The sequence below is a fragment of the Vigna angularis genome, chromosome 9, assembly GCF_016808095.1.
Source record: "Vigna angularis cultivar LongXiaoDou No.4 chromosome 9, ASM1680809v1, whole genome shotgun sequence".
Lineage (NCBI taxonomy): Eukaryota > Viridiplantae > Streptophyta > Magnoliopsida > Fabales > Fabaceae > Vigna > Vigna angularis.
This window is the reverse complement of record NC_068978.1, coordinates 27480992-27498318: the sequence shown is the minus strand read 5'-3', so window position 1 is coordinate 27498318 and position 17327 is coordinate 27480992. Positions and strand designations below refer to the sequence as shown.

The following is a 17327-nucleotide window of genomic DNA, read 5'->3' as shown; positions in this document are numbered from 1 at the left end:
ATTAACTTCTGAACTAAATTTTTGTTTTGAAGATCATTGTTTCTTTTACAAGCTTTTCTAAAATAATTCTTAATAAACTATTGTAGTGAATCTCCTGAGTTTTTTTTTTAATGATTTTCAACATCCGGTGGAAAAAAAGGATTATCAATCAGGGACAATAATAATTAGTTACCAAAACAACTTGATATACATTATATAATAAAAGAGTAACCTATAACAAACTAAAATTTAAGACTACATAAACGTATATATATATGATAAACCTACCTATAACAAGGAAACTCACTTGATTTAAACCCACATTTCCCAAGTGATATTCATTTGATGATGTGCTCAACCTTCAATATTATCAACACCTTGACTCAACTCAATAAGAAGATTGAAGGATCATTTCCCAAAACAGAGCCTGGACCTAAGAAGTTCAATTTTAGGTTAGAACACATTGATCTAAACATCCATTTTGTATTTTTAATAAAAATCCAAATACACATAAGACACATATAAATCCTCAATTTTACTAATTTATGATTTTTAAAAAGGAAAATTTGATGTAATTGTGCAATAATTATTAAAGCATTCCAAAAAAAATAAAAATAAAAACTCACCAAATAAGGCATTTTGAATTCGATGAAGCTCCCTGCTGACATCAACCACATCCATTCTTTCTTTTGGTGATTCCACAGCACAGGCAAGTCCAATTTTAAAAAGTGAAACTAAGCACTTCTCAACATTTGGATTAAGATTCCAATCATTTTCCTCAATCGGAATAAGTCGCGGATCCAAAATTTCAAAAAGTTTACTGGGAAATGAAATTGCAACAAAGTTACAAATATTTTGACCATCTTCAAACATTTCATCAGTAGGTCTTCTCCCAGTAAGCATTTCCAGCAAAAGAATTCCAAAGCTGTACATGTCGCCAGAAGTTGACACTTCAGCACCCACTCCATACTCTATCATTATACAAAACTATCAATACACAATACTAAGAAATAACATATTCACAGCACAAACTTGTGAGAATTCAAAGCAACTTAACGATTCAAAAACAGAAGAAAATACCTGGAGGAGCATAGCCAACAGTCCCCTTTATTGCAATTGTACTTGATTGTTTGGAGGTGATACCTTGGATTGTTGAGAGAAGTCTTGCTATGCCGAAATCACTTACATGAGCAATCATCTCATCATCAAGAAGGACATTGCTTGGCTTTAAATCACAATGAATGATCGACTGCTCACATTCATGATGAAGATATTGTAATGCAGAAGCTACGTCAATCATGATACTTAATCTTTGTTTAAGGCTCAATGTTCTTGGATGCTCAACACTTGTGGTAGGATGCAACCATTGCTCCAGGCTTCCATTTCTCATGTACTCAAAGATCAAAGCTTTGAATTCTTGACCTTTATAATCTGTGCCGGAACAACATGTCAAAATCTGAACAAGATTTCGATGCTTGATATTTTTTAGTGCATTACATTCTGCCACGAAGCTCTTGTGAGCTCCTTTTCTTTTCAGGTTTAGAACCTTTACGGCAACAACTCTGTCTTCGAGCTCAAGAGTTCCTTTGTAGACAGAACTGAAATTCCCACTCCCTATCAAGTTTGTCGCTGAGAACCCATCAGTTCCATTGTACAAGCTTTGGTAGGACACTTTAGCCAATTGGTGAATTGTTGATGAATTGAGGACAGGTTTCTTTCCCTTTTTCCTCGAACAATAGATAGTTAAGGCAGATAATAGTACAATGAGGAAAACAGCTACACTTAATATCATTACTATCAATCTGAACTTGCGGTGTTTTGCATGTTTCTTAATTTTAAGAGGGCATGGTGGCAGATGCAATTCAGAAATACCTCCACAAAGCTTACTGTTTCCAATCACCCCCAATGCACATACATTTCGAAAGACACCTTCAGTGGGTACCTCACCTTCCAACATGTTAAAAGATACATTCAAATACTGTAAGAAAGAAAGGTTTTGCAGGAAATTTGGAATTGATCCAGATAAATGGTTTTGTGACAGGTCCAAAAATATAATGCTTTTAAGTGATGCCAAAGAAGATGGTATGATTCCTTGTAAAGAATTCCCTTCCAAATAGAGGTACTCTAACATTACGCATTTTCCAACACCTAGAGGAATGTGACCAGATATATGATTGTTTGACATATCTAGAAAGTTAATATTGTGTATATTTCCCACTTCATCTGGTATACTACCACTCAATGAGTTACTTGACAAATCCAATATGAATAGAGAGGTAAGATTGAAAAGCTCTAGTGGTATGGTTCCTGTGAGATTGTTCTCTGAAAGATCTACCAGTTGACAATTTCCTATACTTGGAGGAATACTCCCTTCAAACCGATTTGCACGTAGATTCAAATAAAACAATTGACTCAAGTTTCCAATGAAGGGTTCTATATTTCCTGACAACTTGTTTCCCTGTAATCCTAACACTCGAAGCATTTTAAACTTTCCAAAAGTTGTTGGGATAATCCCATCAATCTGGTTATAGTACATTGTCAAGAGAGTTAAGCCAATTAAATTTCCTATTGCCTCAGGGATTTCTCCAGATATCTCATTGTATCCGAGATATAGTTGACTTAATTGGATCGACAAATTTCCCAAAGAATTTGACAATTGACCTCCAAAACTATTGTAAGATAGAGCTAACATTTCCAACTTAGTACAATTTACCAATGATTTTAAAAACTCCAAATCATTAGTTGAATTGTAACCTAAATTGTTTTGAGCCAAACTTAGGTAATAAAGATCGTGTAGTTTTCCAAGACTTGGAATTCTTCCCACAAAATGGTTTCTAGAGAGATCAAGGAATGAAAGGCTGGATGCATTTTCAATGGAAGGTGGGATTGGACCTGAAAATTGGTTGTTAGCAAGTAAAAGTACATGGAGATTCTGGAGGGTGTGGAACATGTTGGGTGGAAGAGAGTTGCGAAATTGATTTTCTGCAACTCCGATTGCAGTAAGAGATGACATATTATAAAGACAGGAGGGAAATGATCCACTCAGTTTGTTAATACCTAAAGCTACAATCATCAAGCTCTTGAGATGACATATTTCTTGTGGAATATCTCCCTCTAAATTGTTAAAACCAAATGATAGATATGTTATTGAAGAAAGATTCCCAATGGAAGATGGAATTTCTCCTGTTAACTGGTTTTGACCAAAGTTCAAAAACTGAATGTTCCGGAGCAATCCGATTTCAGTAGGTATTTTTCCTTTCAGATTGTTTCCATACAAATATAAAATTTTGAGCTGAGTACAATGCGTCAAATTCAAAGGAATTTCTCCGACCAATGTGTTATTTTCAACTCTGAATTTCTGCAATTGGGACAATCTCCCCACTTCTAGTGGGATATTGCCATAGAAACTGTTGTTTCCAAGTTCAAATGTTCTCATGTAAGAGAGATTACCTATGTGAGGAGAAATATACCCTTTCAACCTGTGCCCTTGCAAATTCAGCTCAGTAACCCTTCGAAGTGTGGGATTGCATGTGATTCCATACCAATTACAGAAGTGAGTAGAAGTATTCCAAGAAAACAAGATCCCATTTGGGTCACTCAATATTGATTCTTTGAATTTGATAAGGGCCATATGATCGATCTCACTTTCTGAAGCAAAAACATTGTGTTTGGAGTTGCATGTAAAGTAGAAAAGCAAGGGAACATATATAAACGAAAACATCATAGAAAAAGGCTTCATTTCTTTGTGAACAAATTATGGAGACTCTTCAATGATGGTAATTCTCTTCTTTGATACATTTACTTATAGAGGATAGTAAAAAAGAAGCTGTTGCTGTTGAAGTCAGCTAATAACTAATAGTAAAATGATAAGTGGGTACTTTGTTATTTTTAGAGCCGTCAAAATGGGTAATCCTGTTTGATCCAGCCTGATTCACTATGGGTGGCTCACAACCTAACCCGACTCACTTATTAGCGAACTGAAAAGTTTGGAATCCAATTCGACCCATTACGGGTTGATGTGTTAAACGTGTTAGCTCATTGACTCATTTAATTATAAGTTCTTTTTAAAATAAAAAAGTTATAATTTTTTTAATTCAAATTTAAATAAAAGTGACACTAAAATGATGTTAAACTTCATCTATAATTAAAAAAAAATATCATACAATCCAATCGTAATCTAAAAACATGTACAAAAGACGAACAAATAAGTTTTTAATATTGATAATTTTTGTATCACTTTTCCATTTATAATATTAGAGTTTTGAATAGATAAATCTATAATATTTTTTGTCTCTTGAAACATCTTCTTTATCACCATCTAGAATATAATAAAAAAATGTTAACTAATAATATTGAAACACAAAATAATAAATAATTAAATTAAATTAGGTGGATTAGTAAGCCAACCCGGCTCACCACGGGTTCAACCCGGTGAACTGGGTTCTAAGTGAATCGGATTCAAAACTAGTCCGCATAAAAAAATTACATTTTTTAATTTTTTTCAAACTCAACTGGCTCAAACTCGTGGTGAGTCAAGTTGGCTCGCGAGTTACAACCTATTTTGATAGCACTAGTTATTTTGCAACCCCTATTACATACTAAATAATGCTTGGAAAACATTTTAAACGGAGTGAATTTTTTTTTCTAGCATAAAGGGTAATGTGGGAAGTTTATTTATGAAAGTGTATCTCATGTGCTCATTTCCTTGTGTGTATCTCGTATGTTCATTTTCTCCATTCAAGGTTTTGATGTCCTTCCTCTAGTGGTAGTGTACTGTGGGTTCGTTTAAGCTGATAGTGAGGTTCACCAAAATGAAAACCCGTATATATTTATCAAAACCCAATGAACCCCTCAGATAAAGAGACAGTTACAAGGTTAACCCGCCAATGTTATAACACATTCATTAATCTAACATTAGGGTTAGAAACTAGTTTCTTCTATATTCATTAATTTTATATTAGGGTTACAAATCAATGTATGAAAACCTGGTGAATCATGTTTTGATCCATTTTTTCATAATAACATAGATTATTATGAAACCTAAAGATTAATTTAACCATGATTTGGTTTAGGGTTAACTAAGTATATAAATGACCCTTTAATAGGCTAATGGTTGCCATTTTCTTCAGCTCATAATTTATCCTACACTCCGAATTAAGCGATAATACTTTTAGATGATTCACTGATCGTTCTCCATCTTTAGCATCTACACTGTGAATCTTTCTTTATATTATTCTTGTAGATTATAAGGAACAAATGCAATGTCTAATAGAATAGATGCAAATCTGATAAAAGAAAACAATATTACTGAGAATGCTAATTGCTGAATTTTATTATGTAAATGCAATTTAATTGAAATTGATTTAGAAATATCAGCCTAAGAGATAGCTTTTCATGATTCTAGTCACTACACTGATAATTCAGCTAAAAAATAGATAAGAGGTAATCCATTAAAGCTAATGAAAATATCAACTAAGTAAATTAGTGTTAACTTTTGAAAAGAAAATCAGAGAAAATATTAAAAAGTGAAAAAAAAGGAGATAGGATTATAAAAGATTGAAAAGTGATATAAAATATCAAAGGCATAGAGGGACAATGGAAAAGATAAAAAAACAAAAAGAAAAGGAGGGGCGGCAGAAAAAAAAGATAGAAAAAGCATAAAAAGTGAGAGGAGAAAGGAAAGATAAACACAAGGGAAAGAGGAGAGAAACTTAAGTAATAAGGGTGTTAAGATGAAGAAGACAAAATAATAAAGAAGAAAACGAGAGAAATACATAAAAGAAAAGAAGATATAAGAGGTATTCTCTTCTTTGTTTCCTTTTGCACCTTTTGATATCATTTTGGTGTTGGTGTTCTGTATTTAGCATGCTGACCACCATTGAAGACAAATCATTTAACTATGAACGATTTATGTGAAAACCAAACTAATACTTAGCATGATATTTACAACATCTTTTTTATTTCTAATAAGTATGCATTCTGAATGATGTGGTATAGCAGAAAGTACGTCTCGGTTGTGAAAGTCGTAATTTGTTAAAATTTTGTTTTTCACCTGTGTTTGGATTAAAGGATAGATTTTAGAAGTGTGGAAATAATAGTGGATTTGAAAGAAAATGAATTCATTTTATTTTTATAATTTATATAAAAATTATTGTTTAGAATAATTCAAGTGGGTCAAAGTTTAAGACAAAATTAAACAAATATAGAAATACTCATTATCTTAAGTTTAGGTTAAAACTGGTATATAATGTTTTAGGTTAATTAGACTAATATCACATATATTATAATCTCTTTCTAATAATTCTTCAAATAAATTTATTATATGGCACTATCAAATTTTGTTGATTTTCATATAATATAATTTTTAAAATTATTGATTCTTGGATTTATTATGTTAAGTTTTGAAGTATTTTGATAATTAATTTTTTTATTCGTGTAATATAATGATAACAAATAATTCCATTCCTATAAATGTTAGAAATTTGGTTTTCATTTTTAGTTTTTTGACTTTCCTGATAAAATTTACGTGTAAATAAGAATTTAAAAAGTTCTTAATTTTCATGTTGAATGTTGGTTTTACTTGATAATTAAAATTTTTATTTATATAGTAATTTTAAATTATTTATCATCATGGTCTTAAATTTATTCAATAATTAAAATTCACATCTATATAAAATTTTGAAAATCATTATAAAAAAATTGATATTCTATGGAAGTTTTTTTTATTTAATTTGCTGGGTATTTTTAACCTTCCAAAATTAGAGTCATCATAAACTATTTGTGGAGGTTTTAAGGTTTATTGTGACCCTAATATTATATTTATATTGTAGAAGTTTTTCTATGAAAGATTTGAACCTCTTCTATCAGTGATTATTATTTGAAGGAAGTTTGATACCTCCTTTATTTATAATTATCTACTTACATTTATAATTTTTTAAGGTTTAATGTCTCGATAGGTCTCTATTTTCGGCGTGAATCTCAAATAGGTCCCTTTTCTTTTCGGCGTTTTAATTGGATCCTTACTTTTGTAAAATTGGAGCAATTAGGGGTCTGCCGTCAAATTGAACAAACGCCGTTAAGGAGAGTATTACGTGGCATGCTCACGGTGTAGTTTTAATTTACGTGGCATTAAAAATGTGTGTCAATTATATTTTTTTAATTTTTGAATTAAAAAATTAAATTTACATAGTCGAGTTTCTACGCTCCGTTCCCAATTCCTTCACTCAGTCCTTCTGGTCGCACCCTTTCAACGCCGATTCCGTGACCTCTTTTTTCGTCGATTTCACCGGCTATGTCTCCAAGGCCGCGCAAGCGTCGCTAGATTTTGCCGAGGAGCTCACTGCCTTCGTCGGCGAAGTAATCATTTCCGCGATCGGCGAACCTCGCTCCAACAAGTTATTTCCTTCGAGGAAGAGTTTGTGGAGTTCTTGGAGAGGCAGGAGACAGCTTTTAACTTGATTGCTCACGTGCTGGAAAATGTCCACATTGAGTCCGAACTTTTGGAGCAGGTTAGGTTAATTGGGAAGAAGCAGCCCTATTCTGCGTTTCGTGGCAAGGGTTTTCATTTGGGGTTTTTGAGTTCTCTGTTTTCGCGTGTGGCCCGCGAATTGGGGGTGGTGGTTCAAGAGATCTCTGAACAGTGGGAGAACAAGGTTGAGAACCCTGAGAATCATTATCATCAGAGAACTCACTTCTAAATAATTTGGAATATTTCCTCATAAGGTGTAAAAGGTAAGCAATAATTGATTCTTTCCGCTTGTCATCCTCAGCTCGAGCTCTTTCTATGAGTTTTCTAAGAGATCTTCTTTCTGCAAGAGCGGCTCTTGAAGAAGTGATTCCAATAGTAGTAGCAGCTAGATGAAAGCATTCAAGTTCACTACTGTCATTAGAATCATTAAGCTTTCTTCCCTTTTGAAGCAATGCAATTAAATCATCTACCTCATGTTGTTGTTGCAGAGCATGAAATCCAACATCCTTGACCAAGCTACTCGTAGCTGAGGATAAACCCTGTTCCTGTAACTTCTTGATTCTCTGACAACATACTCCATTGTTTCCACAAACAGATTCAAGCTTCTGATCGATGGCACATAAAGGGTCAGAGGAACTGTGGAGAAAGCCACTGTGAAGAACAGCTGCAACATTTCTTCTTCTTTTTCTAATTCTTTTATGACCCACTTGGAGAAAGCTTGCAAAGGTGGAAGCTTTGGATTCAGGAAGAAAAAGGGTCTTTGGATTTGGATTTGGGTTTTGTTTGAGTTTCTGAAATTTTTGTGAATGGTGTTAGAGAAGAAGAAAGAAAGACTTTGACTAATAAAACGTGTCATTTAAAACGATTTTAAAAAATGTGTTTCGAAACATGTAATGTCATTTAAATGCCACGTAACTCCACTCAACCATGCCACCTAATCAATACTGTAACGGTCGTTTGTCTAATTTAACGGCAGGTCTGTGATGCAATTTTACAAAAATAAGGATTCAATTGATACGCCAAAAATAAAGATGACCTATTTGAAATTCATGACCAAAATAGGGACCTACGGAGACATTAAACCATTTTTTAATTTATTGAAATCTTTTTTTTATAGTAAGAAATAAATATAATATATAGAATTATAAAATACACAAAAATTAATCAAAATTAATTTATTGATGATTTAAGATAAAATACAATTATTAACGATTACAATATAAATGTAAAAAAAATTAAATAATGTTTAACGAATATTACAAGGGCGCATGTCTTTCTTTTAAGAACTAATGATATGTAAGGGAAGAGAATTGACAAAGTGACCACAAGAATTTGCCGAATTGTAAACTGTTACGTAAAGTAATGAAACAAGCCAAATATTTTAATAAAAACATCTTAGTTTTTACACTGGCTATAACCAACCAAGAAAGTATGCGAATATATCTTAGTTTTTGTGACAATTCTCATTTTTAATCAATATATTAAATGAACCTTTTATGTAAACAAAACATTTTAAATTACCATAACATATGTCAATTTTACAATCGGTAATAAAGTCTAAAATGTTAATAAGCATGTTATGTTGTCTGCAAAAATTGTACGTTTCTAAGAGATTATATTTCTGAAATATCAAGTGAATATAAATTTATAATAATTAAGTTTAAATATTTTAACAAAATTAAAATACTTCGTTAGAACATGACTATAATTAAAAAAAAAAATCTAGTTAACAACTAAAAATTGAAAAGTTACTAGCGACAGCTGTAATGAAACTTAAAAATGTAAACTGAAAAAAGTTTATATATTTAAATTATGCATAAAAGAAATAAAATAGTTGTAAACAATTGAATAGTGTAGACAAGATAATTAAACAATTGAGTTTGCATACACAAACACCAATAATATTAGAGTTCAACCACACAGGAGATTGACATCACTCTCTATTCAAAATCTTAAGAAAATGAGTTAATGAGTCTTTCATTTTTATATAATGTTTTATTTTTTTATTTTTATCAAATGTGGGACTTAAACTCATACTTGATTTCTAATAAAGGGTTAGACTGAAGTTGGAAATTCTGGTGAAAGAACTGAGTTGGATTTAGATATCCGTTCAAGTTGAAGATGGAGATCCGTGGTGGAAGGATGGAGCTAGAGCTATAGATATGTGATAGAAAGGCCAAGTTGGTAGTTGTGCATGTTGTGAAGCTAAGTGTATATGATGGTTTTGATAATGCGCTCTCACATTTCACTTACAATGAAATCTCTTTTTTGTAACATTCTCGTATTACCTTTTCAACTCACAAATGCCGCTTGACGTCATTTAAATGTAAATTTACCTAAGCGTGTCAAACTAACATTTCTTATTTAATTGAAAACAGAGATTACCTATCAGTTAGCAAAGCAAAACACACAACAAAATATCGATCAATAGATGCTTTTATTTCATAATGAAATTAAGAGAATTTCTTTAAGAAACATTATTTGCTTAAAGGAAAAAGAATGGACAAAAGTAACAGCAAGAAAAACACTCAGGTAAAGCCGAGGAATCACAATCAGTAATGAGAAACAGGTAAAATAAACACGAACTTCTTAAGCATAAGCTATACCGTAAAGGAAAATAGAAAATATGGGAAAAGATAAATAGTAATGAAGGACACTAGGATTAATTCCATAACTAAAGTGATCATAATCTTATCAAACAAGATAAATGACTTTGCAGAAGTCAGCTTACAATTTTCTTTATGAATCTAACAAGAGAATGTTTCTTTGGCAGAGACTCTTTTTCCATGTTTTCTGATTCACCATAGACAAATAGACAGTTGTGTTCTTGACCACGAATCCAGGATCGATACTCACAAAAATCTCGACCTTATCTCCATATTCAAAATTTGACATTATGCCATGCCAATCTTCATCTTTAAAGGAAATTACTGTGCCATGGTTGTGTATTTGGAATGTACACTTTGTGTAATTAACAATTAAGACACTTTTAAGACATTCATTTGCCGTGATTTTATAAGGGTTCGATAAATAAAGAATACACAAAGTTATTCCTGTTGGGTAAACTGAAATGGACCCACCATGAGCAGCCCACGTTTTGCATCATAAAAAAGGAAAGATTAAGAATTGGAAAGTTGAGCTTCATGGATCTTCCATTCAGTAAATGGTTTCTCCACTAACCCCATCATTTCCACTATCCGTGTATCCTTGTGCCCACCATTCTGCCACTATGTTTTTCCCTTTTTTTGGACTTTTATGTTTTGCTATCTTATAAAATGAGAAGATGTTAAGGTATGAGAAAACAGAGAATAAGAAAGATAGAGAGGGGTGTGTTGTGTGTTTATTTTTAGTAGCGTGAATGCACGGAAGTGCAGTAGAGAGAAAATAAAATTGTGTGTAGTGTGAGCTTGTCAGTGAGGAAGTGTTGTATGTGTATCCATATATTTTCAACTTTTAAATAAGGAAGTATGTTTCTAGATTTAACAAATTGGTATCAGAGCTACTTTCTCTGAGTACGGAGTGAAAAAAAAGTGAGAGTTAAACATTTTAAGTGTCTTTAAAAAAAGAGAGATGGCAAAAGTTGTTAATGGAATGACTGTACCACAATTGTTGGAAAACACCAATTATGTTAATTGGTGTGTACAAATAAAGGTGTTTCTAAGATCCCAAGACATTTGGGATATGGTGAAAATTGGGTACGAAGAACCTGGGGAAAGAGAAAACTTGACAGTAGCACAAATCGCTGCGTTGAAGAAAACACATATGAAAGATGGATCAGCGTTGTATTTCCTATTTAATGCGGTGGACGAGTCGGGATTCAAAAAAATAGTGAACGCAATGACAGCAAAGGAGGCTTGGGAAATTCTGAAGGTTGCATACAAAGGAGATACTCGTGTGAGGCAGGTCCGAGTACAAGCTCTTAGAAGAGAGTTTGAACATCTGGAGATGGAAGAAAATTAAGGAGTTACTCACTTTATAACTCGAGTGCAAAAGGTGGCCAACCAACTCGGAATAAACGGAGAAGAAATGCCGCCAAACCGAGTTGCAGAAAAAATATTGAGATCTCTAACCGATGATTTTGAGAGTATTGTTGAGGCCCAATTTAACTTGTTAGCCGTTGCTAGGACTCGGGTTCAATCCCCAAATCCCCGGCAACGGCGCCAAAAACTTGATGACCCAAACTTGTTAGCCGTTGCTAGGACTCGGGTTCAATCCCCAAATCCCCGGCAACGGCGCCAAAAACTTGTTGAGGCCCAATTTAACTTGTTAGCCGTTGCTAGGACTCGGGTTCAATCCCCAAATCCTTGGCAACGGCGCTAAAAACTTGTTAGCTCAAAAAATACTTGTTGGGCTCAATTTCGGCAAGTGCACCGAATCGTTCAAGTAATAAACCGGTAAGACCGGGTATCGTTTTCCCAAGAGACTCGTAATACTAGAGAATTGTGCGATTAACAACTCATATAGACTCAATAACATAACAAAAATATACAGAACAAGTGCAGGAATGTAAATTCATACATAATTACAAGGTTGGACTTTGGTATTGAAGGCACTTGGAAATGGAAAAGACTAGAAATGGTATGAAATGACATTGTTAAGGTTAGTTTTCACCAAAGCACTCTTGTGTAAAACCAATTTCGTCTCCTCTCTATCAATTTACTAAAGTCAATCCACTAAAACACTCTAGCCCTAATTCCTTAGGTGAAAGAGCCTAGGTTTTTCCTATCAAACCCCAATTCCTTGGCAATCTAACAAGCAAAGCCCGCATTAAAGAGCTGGGATCTAAGACAACATGTGAATCATCTTCCATTCCTAGAATCAATGACCCACAAGGACTCTTATTTCAGTTCAAGATTTCATCTTACGTTCCCATAATCCATAAAACCCCAAAATCAAGCCATGAACGTTCCCATTACATGCAAGCTTTAAGATTGGAAACAAGAATACTAGCAATTGATAGAAAAGGCATATATATAATCAAATCATTCAACAATTACACAAGAATTCAAAGGCTACAACTAATCCCAACAAGATGGGTTTGGTTCTCCATTTCCATGGAGAACCCTAAAGCTTACAACATGGAAGATGGAAGAAGAAGGAGAACCCAAGAGGAAGAAGGGAGTGTTCCCACGAACCCTAGCAGCCCTCCAAGCTCTCCTCTCAGTGAAATCGCGCCTCCAAATGACCAAAGACCCTTTCCCCTTCGCGTTTTAGGGTTAAATAAGCTGTCTGCCACATCAGTAAAAGTCGCGCCCGGCGCCCTCTGTCAGTTGCGCCCGGGCGCGAGACTCACTGGAAAGTCACGCCCGGGCGCCCCATTTTCGCGCCCGGGCGCGAGACTCTCTGGAAAAATGAAAGTGGACAAGCGTCCACTGAAAATGGACGAGCGTCCACTTTTCGCTGCCGAGCGTCCACTGATGCTCGACGAGCGTCCTCTTAGCTCTCTCTGGACGAGCGTCCTCTTATATCCTGACGAGCGTCCACTTCTCTTGCAAGACGAGCGTCCTCTCTGCTAGCTGGACGAACGTCCACTTCTGCTAGCTGGACGAGCGTTCTCTGCTCTCTTCGCTGGACGAGCGTCTTGCCTGGCTGGACGACCGTCCTCTTCTTCATGGCTTGGACGAGCGTCTTCTTCTGCTGGCTGGACGAGCGTCCACTTCTGCCTCTCTGGACGAGCGTCCTCTCGTGTGGGCGAGCGTGTTTTCTTCTGGGCGAGCGTCCTCTTGTGCGTCCTTGCCTGGCTGGACGAGCGTCCTGGCTTGGACGAGCGTCCACAGCGCCTGGCTTGGACGAGCGTTCGTTCTCCTTCGCAGGACGAACGTCCGTTTCTGCTCTCTGAGCGAGCGTTCGTTCGCTGGCGACGGCCGTTTCTGCATGTGCTCACTTTGGTTCATCTCTATACATGGTTGGAGACTCTTCCAAGCTTATTTTTAGCTACAAAATAAGGGATTATTGATGAAAGTACATCAAAGTAGCCAAAAACACAATTATTTAGAAAACAAGACAAAAGAAGAGGATTTAACAATTTATAAGTTAGAAAGGGGTTGATTTTGCTACTAAAATGATGCTTAAAATATGGTAAAATTTAGCATTATCATCGTGGTCACCATCGAAGAAACAAAAGATTTAACAACTCTCATAATGGATGAGTTGGTTGGGTCATTAAAGGCCCACGAATTGAGAAAGAAGAAGAAGAAGACGCACCCTTCCGATCAAGCACTCCAGATACAATTTGACTCGAATAGAACTCGGAATACTCAGAATCGAGGTCGTGGATCCAGAGGATGAGGAGGATATGACAGAGGTAATGTTGAGGATGACAATGAAGAGCAAATCGGTCAGCAAAATTGGCACGACCGAGGACAAGGAAATGATCGAGGAGGTCGATTAAATTATGGAGTAGAGTGTTTTAGGTGTGGCAAGCACGGTCACTATGCAAATGAGTGAAAAACGATCAAGTGCTTCAATTGTGGTAAATCTGGTCACATAGAAAGATATTGTCGGGTTGAGAAGAAAAAGGAGGAGACCAATCTCCTAACTGAAGAAGCTGGAGAAGAGATTGGAATTCTGTTGATGACAAGGAGTGATGACGCAGCGCTACCGAGGAGGAGCCCGGACGTTGCATTGAGGAGTTGGAGATCGGATGCAGAGTTGCATCTAGATTATGAAGAGTCATGGAGACCAGAAAGCCCAGAAAGGTATTTGGTCAATTTGTATAGCTCGAAGAAGCATACAGAAGGTGTTTTGGAGAACTTAGTTGAGTTATTTGAGAGCTCGGATGATGAGGTGGAGAGTCCGAAAAGTCCATCAGAGTAGGAGGGAAGCTCAGATTATGTTTCCGTCAAAAAATTTCAAGAGGTTCTTGCAGAACTAGATCGAGAGCGTCAAGCACGCTTTGCCGCAGAAAATTTGATGTCAGAATTGTAGGTGTCGTTGAACCAATTGAAGATGCTGAATCAGGAGGCTATGAAGAAGGATGATGAGTTTGATTGTCTTGGAGATGATATTTTTCATGAGAATGATGAGATGCTGAAGGAACCGGAAGAAATTGAAAAAAAAAGACGTATTGCAATTAAAGATTGGGAATTCAAGCCACATGATTGTCATTGGTAAAGAGAAGATTTTGAAGGAAGGTAAACATGAAAATGAAGATGTTGAGATGAACTTGATTACTAAGAAGATGATCCTAAAGAATCAGGAGGACCCGACTATTGATGAAAGCAACAAGTTTGGTGTAGGATACATGAAGCAGAAACGTGATAAGGGATAGAAGGTCATTTAAGTTTACGGGGGAATTTTGTTGGGTAAACCGAAATGGACCCACCATGAGCAGCCCACGTTTTGCATCATAAAAAAGGAAAGATTAAGAATTGGAAAGTTGAGCTTCATGGGTCTTCCATTCAGTAAATGGTTTCTCCACTAACCCCATCATTTCCACTACCCGTGTATCCTTGTGCAAAACATAAAAGTCCAAAAAAGAGAAAAACATAGTGGCAGAATGGTGGGCACAAGGATACACGGGTAGTGGAAATGATGGGTTTAGTAGAGAAACCATTTACTGAATGGAAGACCCATGAAGCTCAACTTTCCAATTCTTAATCTTTCTTTTTTTTATGATGCAAAACGTGGGCTGCTCATGGTGGGTCCATTTCAGTTTACCCAACAAAATTCCCCCGTAAACTTAAATGACCTTCTATCCTTTATCACGTTTTTGCTTCATGTATCCTACACCAAACTTGTTGCTTTCATCAATAGTCGGGTCCTCCTGATTCTTTAGGATCATCTTCTTAGTAATCAAGTTCATCTCAACATCTTCATTTTCATGTTTACCTTTCTTCAAAATCTTCTCTTTGCCGGTGACAATCATGTGGCTTGAATTCCCAATCTTTAATTGCAATACGTCCTTTTTTTCAATTTCTTCCGGTTCCTTCAGCATCTCATCATTCTCATGAAAAATATCATCTCCAAGACAGTCAAACTCATCATCCTTCTTTATAGCCTCCTGATTCAACTTCTTCAATTGGTTCAACGACACCTGCAATTTTGACATCAAATTTTCTGCGGCAAAGCGTGCTTGACGCTCTCGATCCAGTTCTGCAAGAACCTCTTGAAATTTTTTGACAGAAACATAATCCGAGCTTCCCTCCTGCTCTGATGGACTTTTCGGACTCTCCCACTCATCATCCGAGCTCTCAAATAACTCAACTGAGTTCTCCAAAACACCTTATGTATGCTCCTCTGAGCTATACAAATTGACCAAATACCTTTCTGGGCTGTCTGGTGATAGGTGTAAATTTTACTTGTTTTTGTTCCTTAAAATGTTGTGTTTTTTAGTAAGTTTTAGTATTAATTCTCATGAAAAGTATATAATTGTTGATGTAAGTATAGTTTGTAATGTTTAAATGTGTGTTTTGATGCTTTTGTGTGTTTATTTTTGCAATAGAATAAGGATTGGATAATATCAAAGAGACCCTATGTGCATCAGTGGCCCAGCCAGAGCGCACCAGTGGCCCAGCCAGAGCGCATCAGTGGCCCAGCGACCAGGAACCAGTGGCCTAGCGAGCCAGTGGCCCAGCCAGAGCGCACCAGTGGCCCAACGACCAGGAACCAGTGGCCCAACGACCAGGAACCAGTGGCCCAGCGAGCTGGAGCAGCTCGCCCAGCTAGCCCACTCGCCCAGCGAGTGGATTCCTTTCGCCCAGCGAAAAGTCACTTAAGGTCCTTTCTTTAAAAACGCGATCCAGAGGCAGAAACCAGTCAGTTCTGGAGGGGAGAAGCTAGGGGAGACTCTGCAGCTCGCGTCCATGCTCGTTTTGGGTGCTCCCGAGTGGAATTTCAACACTTTCTACCATCCAATCCATCCTTTATCGCTTCTATGATGTATATGTGTAGCTAGAACTCCATTTCACTGGGGTTGAGAGTACATTTCTGAAACTCTTTGTAATTTCTATATTAATGCATGATCTTGTATGAATTTTGTGTTCTATCTTCATTATTCATGCCTATGATGAGAATCTGAGCTATTTGAACGGTTAAATCATTGAGAAATGTATTACACCGCGGACCTAGGATAGAACTGCTAAAGGATTTCGAGTCCTAGACATAGGAGGAAATTTTTAGTCATCTGTGACATTGTGATTAAGGCAAATCTGATAACTGAATTATCTAAGAGATTAGGATTTAGTTTGAATGATTCTGAACGGTCATCTGAGAGATCAGGACTGCATGCGCCTAGGATGTTGATGCTTAATTTTGAGGAATTGTGTTAGTAGAAAAATTACTTGAGTGATGAACTTGAAAATCAACCCCAGTGAACTTTAATTCATCTGTTTTTACCACTTTTATTTCATCTGCATGCTAAAATTCATCTGTGTTATTAAATTACGTTTATTAATCGCTAAATTAGTAAACTTTAATCAATCTGTGAATCAAAACAAATCTCTTGGGAAACGATATTCGGACTTACTGATTTATTACTTGTACGATTCGGTACACTTGCCGAGGTCTCAACAAGTTTTTGGCGCCGCTGCCGGGGATTTGTTTTTGTTTTCGTTGATTGTTTGTTGTTTATCTGGTTTAGTTGATTTTAGGTATCTGTTGTTTAAGTGTGTATTGTGATTATATTTGAATTTTGTTGCATAATTGTTATCATCTGTAGAGATTGTGTCTTTTTGGATTGTTTCTTTTTGGTTTGTGTTTTGTATGAGAAGCAGAGAAGAGGTTGAAAATCTACTTTTTGATCCGGAAATTGAAAGAACTGCTCGAAGGAACAACAACAGAAGGAGAAGACAAAGTAGAGAATCCAGAGAAGCCTCTACTATTTCTGAAGAAATTCTTAACTCTTCATCTGATCAAGAAATGGAAGATAATCGCACTGGAG

At 35.9% G+C, this 17327-nt stretch overlaps 1 protein-coding gene across 1 annotated transcript; it reads right to left on the bottom strand.

Moving 5' to 3' along the window:
- Window positions 1-243: 243 nt before the first annotated feature.
- Window positions 244-3718, bottom strand: LOC108346733 (probable LRR receptor-like serine/threonine-protein kinase At3g47570). Its single transcript, XM_017585786.2, has 3 exons — window positions 1060-3718; window positions 606-950; window positions 244-412 (listed from the first exon to the last, which is right to left on the bottom strand). The coding sequence occupies exons 1-3, from the start codon at window positions 3716-3718 to the stop codon at window positions 363-365; spliced, it is 3054 nt and encodes a 1017-aa protein (XP_017441275.1). The 3' UTR covers window positions 244-362.
- Window positions 3719-17327: the final 13609 nt, after the last annotated feature.